Source organism: Gallus gallus, chromosome 3 (assembly GCF_016699485.2).
Source record: "Gallus gallus isolate bGalGal1 chromosome 3, bGalGal1.mat.broiler.GRCg7b, whole genome shotgun sequence".
NCBI classification, from domain to species: domain Eukaryota; kingdom Metazoa; phylum Chordata; class Aves; order Galliformes; family Phasianidae; genus Gallus; species Gallus gallus.
The window spans coordinates 103,996,629-104,009,704 of NC_052534.1; the positions used below are offsets into that span (position 1 = coordinate 103,996,629).

At 43.4% G+C, this 13,076-nt stretch overlaps 1 protein-coding gene across 3 annotated transcripts in view; it reads left to right on the forward strand.

Moving 5' to 3' along the window:
• The window catches only part of FKBP1B (FK506 binding protein 1B), a 50,488-nt gene that overhangs the window by 17,471 nt on the left and 19,941 nt on the right, over positions 1–13,076 (forward strand). Inside the window, exons 3-4 of one of the 3 annotated variants that reach the window (XM_046938408.1) lie at positions 7,908–8,016; positions 8,177–8,258. The exons of 1 other annotated variant lie outside the window; for it this stretch is intronic. In XM_046938408.1, coding sequence (XP_046794364.1) covers positions 8,210–8,258 — 49 coding nt within the window. In that variant the 5' untranslated portion in view covers positions 7,908–8,016; positions 8,177–8,209. The remainder of the gene's footprint in view (positions 1–7,907; positions 8,017–8,176; positions 8,259–13,076) is intronic. One more of the 3 variants, XM_046938409.1, reaches the window with a different exon arrangement.

Genomic DNA, 13,076 nt, shown 5'->3' on the forward strand with positions numbered 1-13,076 from the left:
CAGAGCCATTTCTTGTGCCTTTGCACTGCTCTTTTCTGTGCACACAGATTGCTTTGGGGGCTGCAATGTGAGCTGGGCTAAGGACGTGACGCAACATCTGGGACAGAATTACTGCTACTAATGTGTTTATTAATACTGCATACATTGCTTTTTTTGGAGGACATGGTGCTGCCCTTCTACTGAGAGACTTCAAATTTAGAGCTTTATAATTAGCTTCTTATCAGAAAATAAATCAATGTCACTAAGCCGAGGATGCTTCTGAACACGACTTGCATAAACCTATCACTGAGGAGGATCCACCACTTGTTCCTGATCAAAGAACAGCAGCAGAATGGACGTGACAAGTCCTATCAGGGTGGAGGATTTAAAGACCTCCACCTCACCCTGAAATTCTGTTCTTACAGCCTAGGAGCTGCTGGTGGAGTCAGTTGTCAGCAGGTTTGCTGAGAAACATTTGAGCTGAGTAAGAATGGACTCTATGACTGCCTGTGCATACAAGGAAGAGTCCTGGGGCCTTCTTACCATGAGAAGACGCAATTCATACATGGTCTTCTACTGCTGCTTGCCAAAGAGGGAGTGAGACATCTTAGAGCAGGTTTGGGGTGTATGGATAGCAGTTGTTGTCAATCTGACTTTCCAGGAACAGGTATATGGACGACCAGACAATACCTGCAGAGATGTAAAGTTTTCCGTCATGCTCTGCATGAGACTTGGCAATGCTTTGAGTAAGACATTGAGAAGATAGAAAATAAATATGCCAGTGGATGTAACATTGGCTCTTAGAGTAGGAGGCTTTCTGTTGGGTATTAAAATGGACTATGACATTGTAATAGTGGAAGAAGATGCAAAAAAGACTACAGAAATAAATATTTCCTAAATAAGGGATCTCATCCAGTAGGCCATTGACACACAATAATAGGGATCACTACCTAAAATGGTCACAGCAAATAATATATTTATTTGAATTTCTGTGAAACCTTTTGCTCTTACACATAGGACATTATAAAGAATGCAGTCTGCACATGTAGATAAGAGGATTTTGTCAAAGAAGCAGCAACACTGAAAATATCCTGGAGAGTGGTGGCTGTTTATCAACTGAACCCAAACTCCAGAGCAGCTCTTATGCCAAAAAGCTGACTACAATCCATGAACATACATAAAAAGGAGCATGAGGAAAAGGGAGAAGGTTCAGGGCATCACACTCCTATGACTGTTTTGAAAACAGGGGGCTCAGTTTTGCAATCCACACATCAGGAAAGAGACACGGGAGTGGTGGAAGAGTTGGGAAACTGCCTGAACATAAAATGCTCAGCTTATTCAGAGGAGGTGAAGGGATGTTTTAGGGAACATGGGGAACAAAAAAGTGATAGGATGACTAAATTGTTCTGTTAGTTCACCAAGGTGTATTAATATATCATGGCTGGAAAGTGATATTTTACAAGTTCATCTTAAAATAAGGCATTTATAATTGAGCATCATTCAATAACTGCAGTCAGTTCACTACCCGAAAATATAGTTCTAGTACTAGTTCAAGCAGGTATTCTTTAGTGAAAATCCTACAGCCTACACTAAAGTAGGAAACCAGATGAAGAGATTGCAAGGATCGCTTCTAGTATATAAGCGCATTAATTGATAGTTTTGTCATGTATTTTGGAAGCATTGGTTGCATGCTCTTTTAATGCTCTTTTCCTTATGTAGATCATTCCTAAAAGTTTCAGACTGTTCTGGATACATTGCTTTTAGGGCTGGGCTGACAATTAGTCTGACTTTCCCAATAATACTAACATTGGAGCTTGAACTCATTTGCTTCCCTAGGCTTAATCAAGTCAATTAGTCTTCCTTTATTGTGTTTCATTTTTGCTTCTCCAGAGAATTGGTGTACTTTTCTGTATAGCGATGGAGGTAAACCACAAAACAGAGTTGATAAATGCTATCTGCTTTTTCAGCTTCTCCTTGGCTTTATAATGGTCAGAAAAAACACTCCGGTGAAATGTACTGGCAGCAGAGGACAGTCAGCACTTTGTGGGGGATGCTCCGTATCATGAAAAATGAGCTGGTACATAGCTCTAGAGCCATTGGCATTCCTGTGTATTCTGGTTACCAGCCTGCACCGGGCATCCTTAGAATTGGTCACTTCCCTTAGGAGAACTCGGAGCATATTAAAAAGTGATTAACAAGATGGTTAATCGATTCTAGATGTAGTATTAAGATACCCTCTAAGCCATTTTCTGTACGTAGCCGGGGGCTTAATTAAGTTTTTACCCCACTTTGGGTGATATGATTCTTATTAGATAGCTCTTAATGTGCATAAAACCAAAATAATGGCATTAAAACAGATGGGTATGCAATATCAGGGTCCTTCCTCAGTGCAGAGATCACTCGGCAGAAACCTTTGTGCTGTAGATGTGGCCAGGTCATTTCTTTGGTAAGAGCTGGTGAGCATTAGAGATCCCCAGCAGAAGACTGCAGCCACCATGGGAGGGGAGGCTCTGTGTCACCATCTGCAATGCACATAAATATTTGCAGTTCAGAAGATTGACAAGCCAGCATGCTGCTCGGGGTAACTACAGCCGTTTGAACAAATCCCCTTGCAGCAATCACGTCTCGTTTAATTGACATCCCACCGGCTTGCAGTTTCGGGTTGGTTTTTATGTCTTCTTTCCTCTAAAACTTCATTTGGCTGAGCTTGCTGGAAAACCCTGCATTACCAATTCTAACACTTCTGCTGTTTTCGGGAGCTAATTTTAGCCTGCTGAGGCATTGTCCTGCCTTCAGTCCTGCCCTGTGCGTCACTGCGTGCCCAGCCCAGGGCTCCCGTGTGCCGCAGGCCATATCGCGTTACCAGAAAACCCTGCGTTGGCAAACAGCTTTCACAGCTTATGTACCTCAAGGACGTCTGTGTGTGGTAAAAATAACAGCAGCCACAGGGCTGCAGGGCTGTGGAGAGGTGCAGAAGAGACAAACGGAGCCACAATGTCATTGGGTGCGTGGTTGTGCGGCTGGCAATGTTGAGTGGGAGAGGTGCAGGCCATGTAAGCCTGTGGAAGTGCCGGGTGCCTGCACGTCTTCTGCAGTGTAGGCCTGCAGAATAAACAGTACCAAAAGTGAATTTCTTCTTTGTCTCTAATCCCAAACTATCTTTTCTTAGTGTAGAACCGTTGCAGTACTAAGTTCAAGCTTGGGGTGAGCGCGAATATCTTAAAGTCCAGTCATAAAATGCAGAATCGTAGAATGGTTTGAGTTGGAAGGGACCCTTAAAGGCCACCAGGTCCAACTGCCTGCAATGAGCAGGGACACCCACAGCTCCATCAGTGCTCAGAGCCCCATCCAGCCTGACCTTGGCTGTCTGCAGGGACATCCACCACCTCCCTGGGCAACCTATGCTTGTGCTTCTCCACTCTTATTGTAAAAAAACTTCCTTATATCCAATCTAAATTTCCTCTCTTTTAGTTTGAAGCCATTCCCCCCCGTCCTGTTACAACAGACCCTCTTCCCTTTCTTCTTCCATCCCCCCTTCAGGTACTGAAAGGCTGCTCTCGGGGTTCCCTGCAGCCTTCTCTTTTCCAGGCTGAACAGCCCCAGCTCTCAGCCTGTCCTTATAGGGAAGGAGTTCTATCTTGTGGAATCATTTTTGTGTCTCTTGTCTATAATGTCATGCAATGATAACTCTCAAACAGAGATCATAGAATCATAAGCACGAACCCACAGGTAAGCCCTGATTTTACTGTTCATCAGTCCATGTTTCGACTTCAGTAATTTTATTCTTCAAGTATATCTTTGTCATTATTTTCAACACAATGCAGTCATCATCCTTTATTTGTGTTACAGTAACCCCTAGAGGTCCCAATGGAAGGTTTCATCATGCTACTTACAACTGACATAATAAGGGTCGTTTTATTTATTGTCTGTGGTTCTCTGTACCCCAGTGTTCATGATTCATCATTTCTTTTGTCAATGAATAGTGAGATAGTGAGCTAGCAGGCTGATAAGGGCAGAAATAAATTTAGATTTACAATAACTGATGTGCCTTGTGAGCAAGTTCAGCTAAGGAGGACCTCCATTTGTTCGATGGGCATTGCTAGGTCAAAGCTGACTCAGAATTAGTATTTATGAATACTCTTTCAAAATGCAAGCATAAATAATGATAAACGTCTTACTAATACACTCGTTAGCTGATGGTTTCCACTTACCAGTACTTTTTTTAATATCTGTACACTGGCACTGAAAAGAATAGTACTTTTAAATATCATTGGCTCAGAATTACGGCTGCCTCTTGTGATGCAGTGTGTTCTTCATTTGAGATAATAAAATTATGTGTTTGCTAGGATGTAGACATGATAAGATTTGCAGTGTTCCTTCCTGTCCATTTCCTCATTTTTAAGAACTGGGTGTTAAGTGATAAATGTTATATAGGTTTCCACACATTATTGCAGCTTAAGTTGTTGGCCTTTCTTAAGGAAGTGTATGAGTTTGTGATAGTTATGCTTTATATCCAGCAAAAGCTGAAGAAAATGCTTGGAGCTGAACTGTTTTTAGGATAATTTAGTTGGAATCAAGTAAATTAAATGCCCCGGTGCATTTAAATCCCTGCCGCATGACCACTGTGTTCTTTAGACAACCTAAGTATCTTCAAATATCTGCATTTTATGCTGTGCTTACATGCAAAAAACAATGCTATTTGTAGTTAGTGTCATGTTTTCTGGCATGAGCGTCTTAATGTATATCATGTGATTTTTCATAGAATCATAGAATGACTGGGTTGAAAAGGACCACAAAGATCATCTAGTTTCAACCCGCTTGCTATGTGCAGGGTCACCAACCACCAGACCATTATTGCAGAACTATCGAGAGGAACTTCTATAGTCAACCAGCGTTTTTGTATGATAGGAAGTGTGTGTGAGATCAGGCATTGAGTTCTCCCATACTAGTAGACACCAGATTTTTAATCTAATTAATACGTGTGGCATTCTGTATACATCTGTGTTGAAAAGAAGGTTGTGTGCTGCTCTATTGCAGCGTTTCTCAGCTTTTTATGGGCATTCAATGCTATGAGTCACGGAGACACGGGAGTATTAAGCATTTCTGGCTACATTTAATGAACATTGCTCCCACTTGGCTTGCAACTTGAAGTACTTATTAGTTTATTTAATCAAGATTTTGACTGGCCTTTATTATGCCTATGCATGCAATTCACAGGCTTAGGAGACGTGGCACGTTCAGCCTCCAGCTCGAGAGGATCCACTGAGCAGGAGACGAGCACATTGCAGCTCCTGAACAACACCTGGGGCCGTGTCTACATGTCAGCTGAGGAGCCCAGGAGGGGCTGGGAGCAGGATGGCTACGTGAGCCACAGCTTCTGATCACAGCTTTGCCCTGCAGGCAGTCTGCAGACAGCCCGGTCGGGTGCACTAAGGTGCCTGGCAGCATATTAAACTGCCAGACAGATTCAGACATAGAGTCCCTCAGGTTGCACTGGGGGTTGCACTTGTAGCTTTGCCATCTGAATATAGAGTAAGTCTGATCCAGAGGGCAGCCTTTGGATGACCCCGGAGTGCGATGTGGAAATACCCATGGTCTCAGAGCAGAGATGGCTTTCTAAGCTGAAAAGTCAGGTCGAAGATACACTGCTGTAAAGGAGAGAGAGGGAGCAAGCCATTTCAGCTGAGGAAACATCCATGACCTCTGTACGCCCCAGCTACGATTCTGTAGCAATTCACTGGTGATAATCCATGTTGGCTCAGACCCCAGCTGGGATCAGACAGGTCAGCTCCTGCTTCGAGACTTCTGACCAGGGAGCAGAAATACAGCTCTGAGCGCAAGGAAACACATGAAAAGCTTTAGAATGAGACTGAGCAGAGTGACGTGTGGCTTGGCAGTAGTGGTGCTGCACATGCACACAGTGTGAGAGCAGTTTCCTGACCTCACCGCCTACATTGGTGCAGCAGAGTCCAGGCTGCGTATCAGAGTGTTTGCAAATCTCCACTTGGCTCTAGAGCCAGCCACAGAGCTTGCTACTGGCCTCACAGGGCAAATTATAGTTTCTTCTATTTGCTCTTACGTTGGGCGTAGTGAGAGCCTGATGACAAGAATGTCCAGGGCATGATTTAGCTTCTGCAGATGGTCAGGACGTGCCAGCCTAAATTCTTGCATGTAGGTGCCAAGGGGAGAGAAAGCAAGGAATTTAGTGGGCACTGTGGAGCAGTTGCAAGGAACACCCTGCTGGTAGCCTGCAGTGTAAGGTCAGAGCTGCACAAGGCAAGTGTTGCTTTATCTACGAGGACACTGGGTTGTGATTGCATTATGGATCTCCTCAGGCCAATGTAGTAAGAGTATTTCTGTGCCTTTGGAAGGGTGAGCATTGCTGCAGTTTGGGAGGTTTGCGGGTTATGCTGTTGATTTTATTTTTTTAGGAGAAATGGATATGGAAATGGGTATGTAGGAAGAAGAGGCCAAGTTGCTTTTGAAGTGGTTAAAAATAATGCATTTAAACCCCTGTACCAAGCTACAGGATGTGACCATTCTTTTCAAGGTCCTTTTTGCTGTCATTCTGCTGCCATCAACCAGAGGCAGTTCTTGGGCTTTGGACATACATATTAGGGCAGGGACATCAGGATGGATCTTTTGAGTGAATTTATCTATTTATCAGTGCTCAGAAAGTAAGGAATGAGGCAGCTGTTTGTAGCTGTCATCACAAATAACAACAGTTTTAAAGATCCTTCCTTTGCTTTCATGGCAAGTGCTATTAAAGCCAAGTTCTGCTCTCAGATATAGCCCCACACTGTAGACATCCCCACTTTTTTTTCTGATGGCATCATCATTTCTAGGAACAGAGAATCACAGAATCACAGAATTGTTCAGGTTGGAAAAGACCTTAAAGATCATTGAGTCCAACTACAACCTGACCATCCTACCCTAACTAACAACCCTCCGCTAAATCATGTCCCTGAGCACCACATCCAAATGGTTTTTGAACACATTCAGAGATGGACTCAACCACCTCCCTGGGGAGCCTATTCCAGTGCTTAACAACCCTTTCTGCAAATAACTCTTTCCTGATATCCAACCCAAACTTACCCTGGCACAACTTGAGCCAGTGAGTTTAGTATATCAGTGGTTTAAATTCTATTCATGTTCTGTATATGCAACACTGCAAGAGATAGTTGTATAGGTCTTAAAACAGAGACTGCTGGTTTTGTCCAGTCCACCAATGTTTTGAAAAATGGAGCTATGATATAACAAATGGATTTACATAAAGTATTTATGCTACTAATGTTGGAGTTTCACACTGTTAGCAGGTGAAGACTGGCAACTTCACTCATCTCTGATGAACAGAAAACATTACTGTACCAATTCCAGAATTGTTTTCTTGTAAAATCTCCCTCAAGAATACAAAAACACAAAAAATATTTCTCCAGTAGTTTGTAGTAATTTAGAATAGTAGTAACATAGAAAGGGTAACTAAGCATGAAACAGTGGTACAGCAGAATGGTGTTTCAAGTGAGATAAGGATAATGCTCCCCACTTTTCCACTTTGCTGTAGTCTGGTAGACACAGTGGAGAAGCCTTGAGGAGATTATGAACTGGGTTTCTCTCAGACAAAATTGAACTGGAAAATGCACACCAGGAGCTGATCTAACACACTCCAGCTGCAAATGGGTACTTAGTCCCCAAGATTAGACTAAAAATAGTTGCAAGTAAGTAACTCCAAATTGAGCACTGATGCCAAGTCCTCTATTTCAACCATTTTACTGTATGAATCTGCTCACACAGAGCTGCACTAGCTGTTAACACCATCATAGCTGCTGACACCATGCTCACTGATGAGTTTCGACTGTGGTGAGTGGATTAGTTTGCTTTACAAAATACTAGCATTCACTACAGCATCAACCTCTACATTTTTGTTTCAGGTAAATCCAATCAAACTGCCCATAACAATCAAGGTGGGAAAAATCATCAATGCTAGATTCTTGAAAATAAAGGAGATCTGTAACTTATGTCTTTGAAAAATGAGCCGCTGTAAGTATGAAGTATTTGCAGTTGAACACGTTTTGGTTTTTTTTTCTTAAAGAATTATCCAGACAAAAGAGAATTTGATTATATTGGCATCATAGGTCATTCATGAGCTCCACTGTGCTTAACTCTGCACAAACAGATTAAGACAAACTGTTATTCCCAGACAGGTGAACAGCAAAGAAGAGAGGAAGAAAGGATGCACTCAGAGACATGTGTATCTAGTATATTTACTGCCTATTTCAAAGGTATGTAAGGTAAGGGGCCAAGTCAGCCCCTTGTATCTCATTTCTCTTTGATGTTAGGCCACATTTGAGTGTTGAGGGGAGATGCTCAGACGGAGGTGGCCTCAGAGAGATGCTCAGAGAGAAGGAGAGCATTCAGGGCATGGATTGCAAGAACCAACCCCTTCTGCAAGGTCTCCAAGATCGTCTTGTTTATTTTGAAAGCATTTTAGCCCACAGGCAGCCTCACCTTTGCTAGCTTCAGAGGGAGATGGTTACACTGGAGCGTGTACAGTATGAACCACTGCTATTAATACACCCCTGGGGAGAGGGAGGGCTGCCCGGTACAGTATGTGTGGAAAGACATCTTGTGCCGGCAGCAGCACCATTGAGTCATCCCGGCCTGTCTGCAGGGAACACTCAGCGCCGCAAAGCCGCCACCGTAATCATTATTAGAAGCACTTCAGGCACGGTCTGCTCCCCCCCTTCAGTCTCCAGACACTTCAGGTCTGTAAATATTTGTGGTATCCGGATCTATTGTTGGCACCGAGGCATCAGAAGAAAGTTCTCCTCGGCATATTTGGCTTCAGGCCAGCGCAAGTTAAACCCTCAGCCTCTTGCTGCCCCTGCTCGTTCTGGATTTTTTTCAGTAGTAAATGATGGCTCTCTTGAAGATAGGCCGGCATTTCCTGAGGGTGGGCTGGCACTCCCCCAAGGCGTGCTCATTTCATAGCGTGTGCCAGCACGAGTAAACAGAGTGATGGAAGGGTTTTTCTTCCTTTTGTTCACACCATCCAATTTGTTCCTTGGCACTTTCCCCACTCCCAGGGAAGGATGGCTGTCTCTCTATGCAAGCCGCGGTTGGATTTTCTTATCTTGCTGCAGCTATCTGCAGCAGGCACACCGCATTTCCAAAAACGAAGGTGTTGATACAAGTATCTCTTACTGCCCCTGTCACGACATTTACACCACTGTTATTTGCACGCTCCCCAGAATGAGAAGAGCAATTTGAATGAGTCAGGAGATCGCTCTTACTCGGATTGACGTGGGAGCGTCTCAGGGTCATATATATTTCTATTAATATAGGGTCAAACTTGAGTAGGGAGCTCTGGTTTGATTTGCCTATTTTTAGCAAAGGCACAGCAATGCAGCAAAACCAACCAAAGTCAACGTAGCTGCAGTTTGCTGTCAATTTGGGTGAATTAAAGGGACATGGGTTAGTGGGCATGGTGGGGATGGGTGAACAGTTGGAGTAATGATCATAGAGGCGTTTTCCAATTTTAGTGAGACTATGATTCTATGAAATAAAATCAAATAAGCCAACAGAGTCCTTGAGATATGGAAGCATTCACTTTATTCTGTGCTCAGCCAGCACACTCACCTCATGGCTGTGATGGGGAGTTTTGCACAAAGTCCTCCTTTCTCCTTGCAGCTCCTGGTGATGTGACCATCCAGAACCAGATGTGCTGCTTTTGCAGTGACAAGTGCTGAAAGAGAATTGGTTTTTTTCCTTCACAAACCACAGATCTCTCTGCTGAACTCTTCTCCTTCGAATGTGTTTATGGAAGGATACTGAGAGAGGTTAAATCTTTTCTCTTTCCTTCCCCTTCAGAAGGCACTTGACTCAAGGACAGATGAAGAAAGAGTTTGGATCCAGGTGTGCTGTCTGTTAAGAAGTAGTTATGGATGCACAATCTCACTCTGTCTTTTATGGCGCTATCAAGGTTTATGAGTCCTGAGTCCAACAGAATAATGTGGCTGCCTGTTAGAGAAAGTGGATGGTGCAAGGATTGGAACATGTTAATTTTCTAGCTTCCAGGGAGGCAAATCTTTAAATACAGCAAGTAAGGAGAAAAAGAACAGCAAGAAATTTAAATACCAAATCTGGAAAGCTGAGGAAATTCTGTTCAGGAGAGTTGAAAATGGTTATAGGAACTTGTGTGGTGGGAAAATACCTGTATCTGGAAACTCCTATCTCTGGAATGGCTCACTCAGAATTCCTCCTTGGCTGGGGCAGATTGCCGTGCTCTTTTGACCTTCCCAGGGTTCAGCTGATTTACCCCAGCTTAAAATCTGCCCTTTTGTGTCCAGATAGCAAGGTGACATAGAACTGGAAGAGATCAGAGCAACACTTCCTAATCTCCATGAAGGCTTCTGAAGCAGATAAAAGGGTAACAATCCTGCTTTGCATTCTTTAACACTTTAGCAGAGCAAGAGGGATCTTGAAGTTGCTCTGAATGAGCAATGATTAGAAAATCCTATCACCCTAAAACTGCAGGTGATGGTGATTTGTGGAAGCAGCCAAACTGAGACACTGCCTGTTGCCCTTAGTCTGGTAGCACTGCAGAGCACTTATCTAATGGGGTTCTATGGACTGCTGAACACATTCTGGGCCAGGTATGGTGTTCTGCTGGCCACTGGAACAAAGCTGTCTGCCTCAGAGTAAAAACATAGCTGGGGAGGCTCTCTGCAAACTTCTTATCATGTGCAAAAATCCATATAGTTTTTAGGGCTGTGTAAAGCATTAGTTCATCTGAAAAAAAAAATGACAAAAATCTGTAGTTTGAATTGGTCTCCCCTCTTTATTAGGCAACATCAAGAGTCAGCACAGAGCTGACTCTTACAGAGCTGAGTTGGATCTCACCCAGAGGATGTTTGCTATTCAATTTGAACATGCATAGCACATCTCTGAAATTCAAACTTGACATGGAGGCCAAGACACGTCCATTCAGACAGACAGCCTGGACCTGCAGTCTGTGTTACATGACAGCCTGATGTCCTGCTTTTAGCCTGTGCAGCATTTGTAGCACAGCATTCGGAACAGCCATCATCCTTGCAGCATCACAAGCAAGAGCTTTCTGTTGATTTTTAATGCTAGGGCTTCATCTACAGCCACTGTTAGATTATTTGATAAAGAACCTGGCACAGAGCTCAAGCTAATACAACTGTATGTATCTGCACATGCAGCAGTTCTGAAGAGTTGATACTGCTCATGTGCTTATTGGAGATAGATAGTTACGATTCACCTTTATGCTGCACTACAGCAATATGTGCATCCCTGCCTTTCCTAGGGCCATTGGTGATCTTCCTTGCTGATATAATCCTATAATTTCCTCTCCCTTCTCATTCTTCTAGTCTCACTTGCCATAGCAAGTCTTAAAAACAAAAATGGGATCGTTCAATTCCTGACCAACAGTATCCTGGGAGAGCAGCACAGGTTGTGCCACTGAAGAACTTGCTACAAGATTATGCCATCTGACAGTAGGCCCCAAAACAAGGCATGGTATTGCAGCAGCTCAACATGGCAGTCTGCACTGCACCAATACTTCAGTGTTGTGGTCCTGCAGAGCAGTTTCATTCAAATAGATGCAACTGGACACTGCTCGTTTTCTGGCTTCTTGCAGGATGCGCGGTGCCTACATTATGCACAACATTGTCGGCTGTGGTCCTTGCTCCAAAAATGGAGCAACTGCTTAACGCAGTGTTGCAGTCCAAACAAAGCTGGTTTATAAAGCGTTTGACACTACTTTCTTTTAAACCCCAGAAAGCCCCGATGAAAGCCATGTTTCTGAGATTCGTCAGCAAAACATTAATTTCAGATTTGCTGTGCAGGAGTCTGGTGTGGTAATCTACAGAGTCAAGAGTTGTGATTTTTGCAGAAGAGGCTGTTTACATTCAGGAAGCTGCCTCTGTGCTAAGTACAGCTCTCAGGGGGGTTTGCTGTTTCATTTGCAAGCTGTGCAAAAATTTAGATGTAGATTTTGCCTGGAGAATTGGCTCCTAAATAGCAACCATATTGATCTTGGAAGCATGTGACCACCTCTCTAAGAAGGCCATGAGAAATGAGTGAAAAAGTAGAGCTCTGCAGGGACAAGTAGAGTTCTACTGAGAGAAGTTAAATACTGGGGCACGCACTACACAAGCAAGGCAGAGGATGCTTTGACTTGCAGTGGCAGAGTGTGCAAACACTGAAGAAATACGCATGGTTCTCATTGGTGTATTGTCTTCTGGGTAGATTATTAAGGTGAAAGCAATGCAGTGATTCCAGAAGCAGCAGGTGGATTGGGTGAAAATGGTGGTTTTACTACACAGTGATGTTTCTTGTGCGAGGTGGACACTTACAAGAGTGTAAGTATATGGTGCGCAGTGTCTCTAGGATACTGCCTGAGCCCACAGGATGCGGAGCATGCTTTCATGTGGTTCATTCCTGTTAAAAGAGAGTCATGGCTTAAGTGTGCCCAGCTGTATCCTTGGATCTCTGGACAGGTGAGCAGGCAGAAGCCCGTAGATGTTTGGCTGTGTTACAGAACATGGATTACATATACCAGGAAATTTAAATTCTCTTACCTTCTTTCTTGAAAGGAAAAAAAACCCACTAAGAATAAGCCTGTTTTTCCTGTGCCGGTTTGGGGTCAAATCAGCAGTAGTTTTATAATTGTTTAAAAATCAGATTACTTAAGTTCATTGGTTTTATCCATTTTATTTCCTTTCTTTCCTGGCAACTCTTCACTAACACAAAATACTTAAGAGTTCTGATAAATGACTTCCAAAGACTGGGTAGTCTGCGCGATCACTGTTCCTATGAGCTGGATGACTCCCAGCTGCCTGTGCAGGCAGCCAGTAAATCTGCAGATCTGTCTTTAAGCACTGAAATGATACACAAAACTAAGATAGATTAATGTGGAGAACCTGTACACAGAGTGGCTACCTGACAAGGGCCACGATGGAATGCCACTCGTGAAACAATAAAAGAAAGTATGTAACTAGAGGCAAGGACGGCTACTCGGGTAGATGGAATACAGGATGCATATCTACAGCAATGAAGAAACAGTAACCACAAGG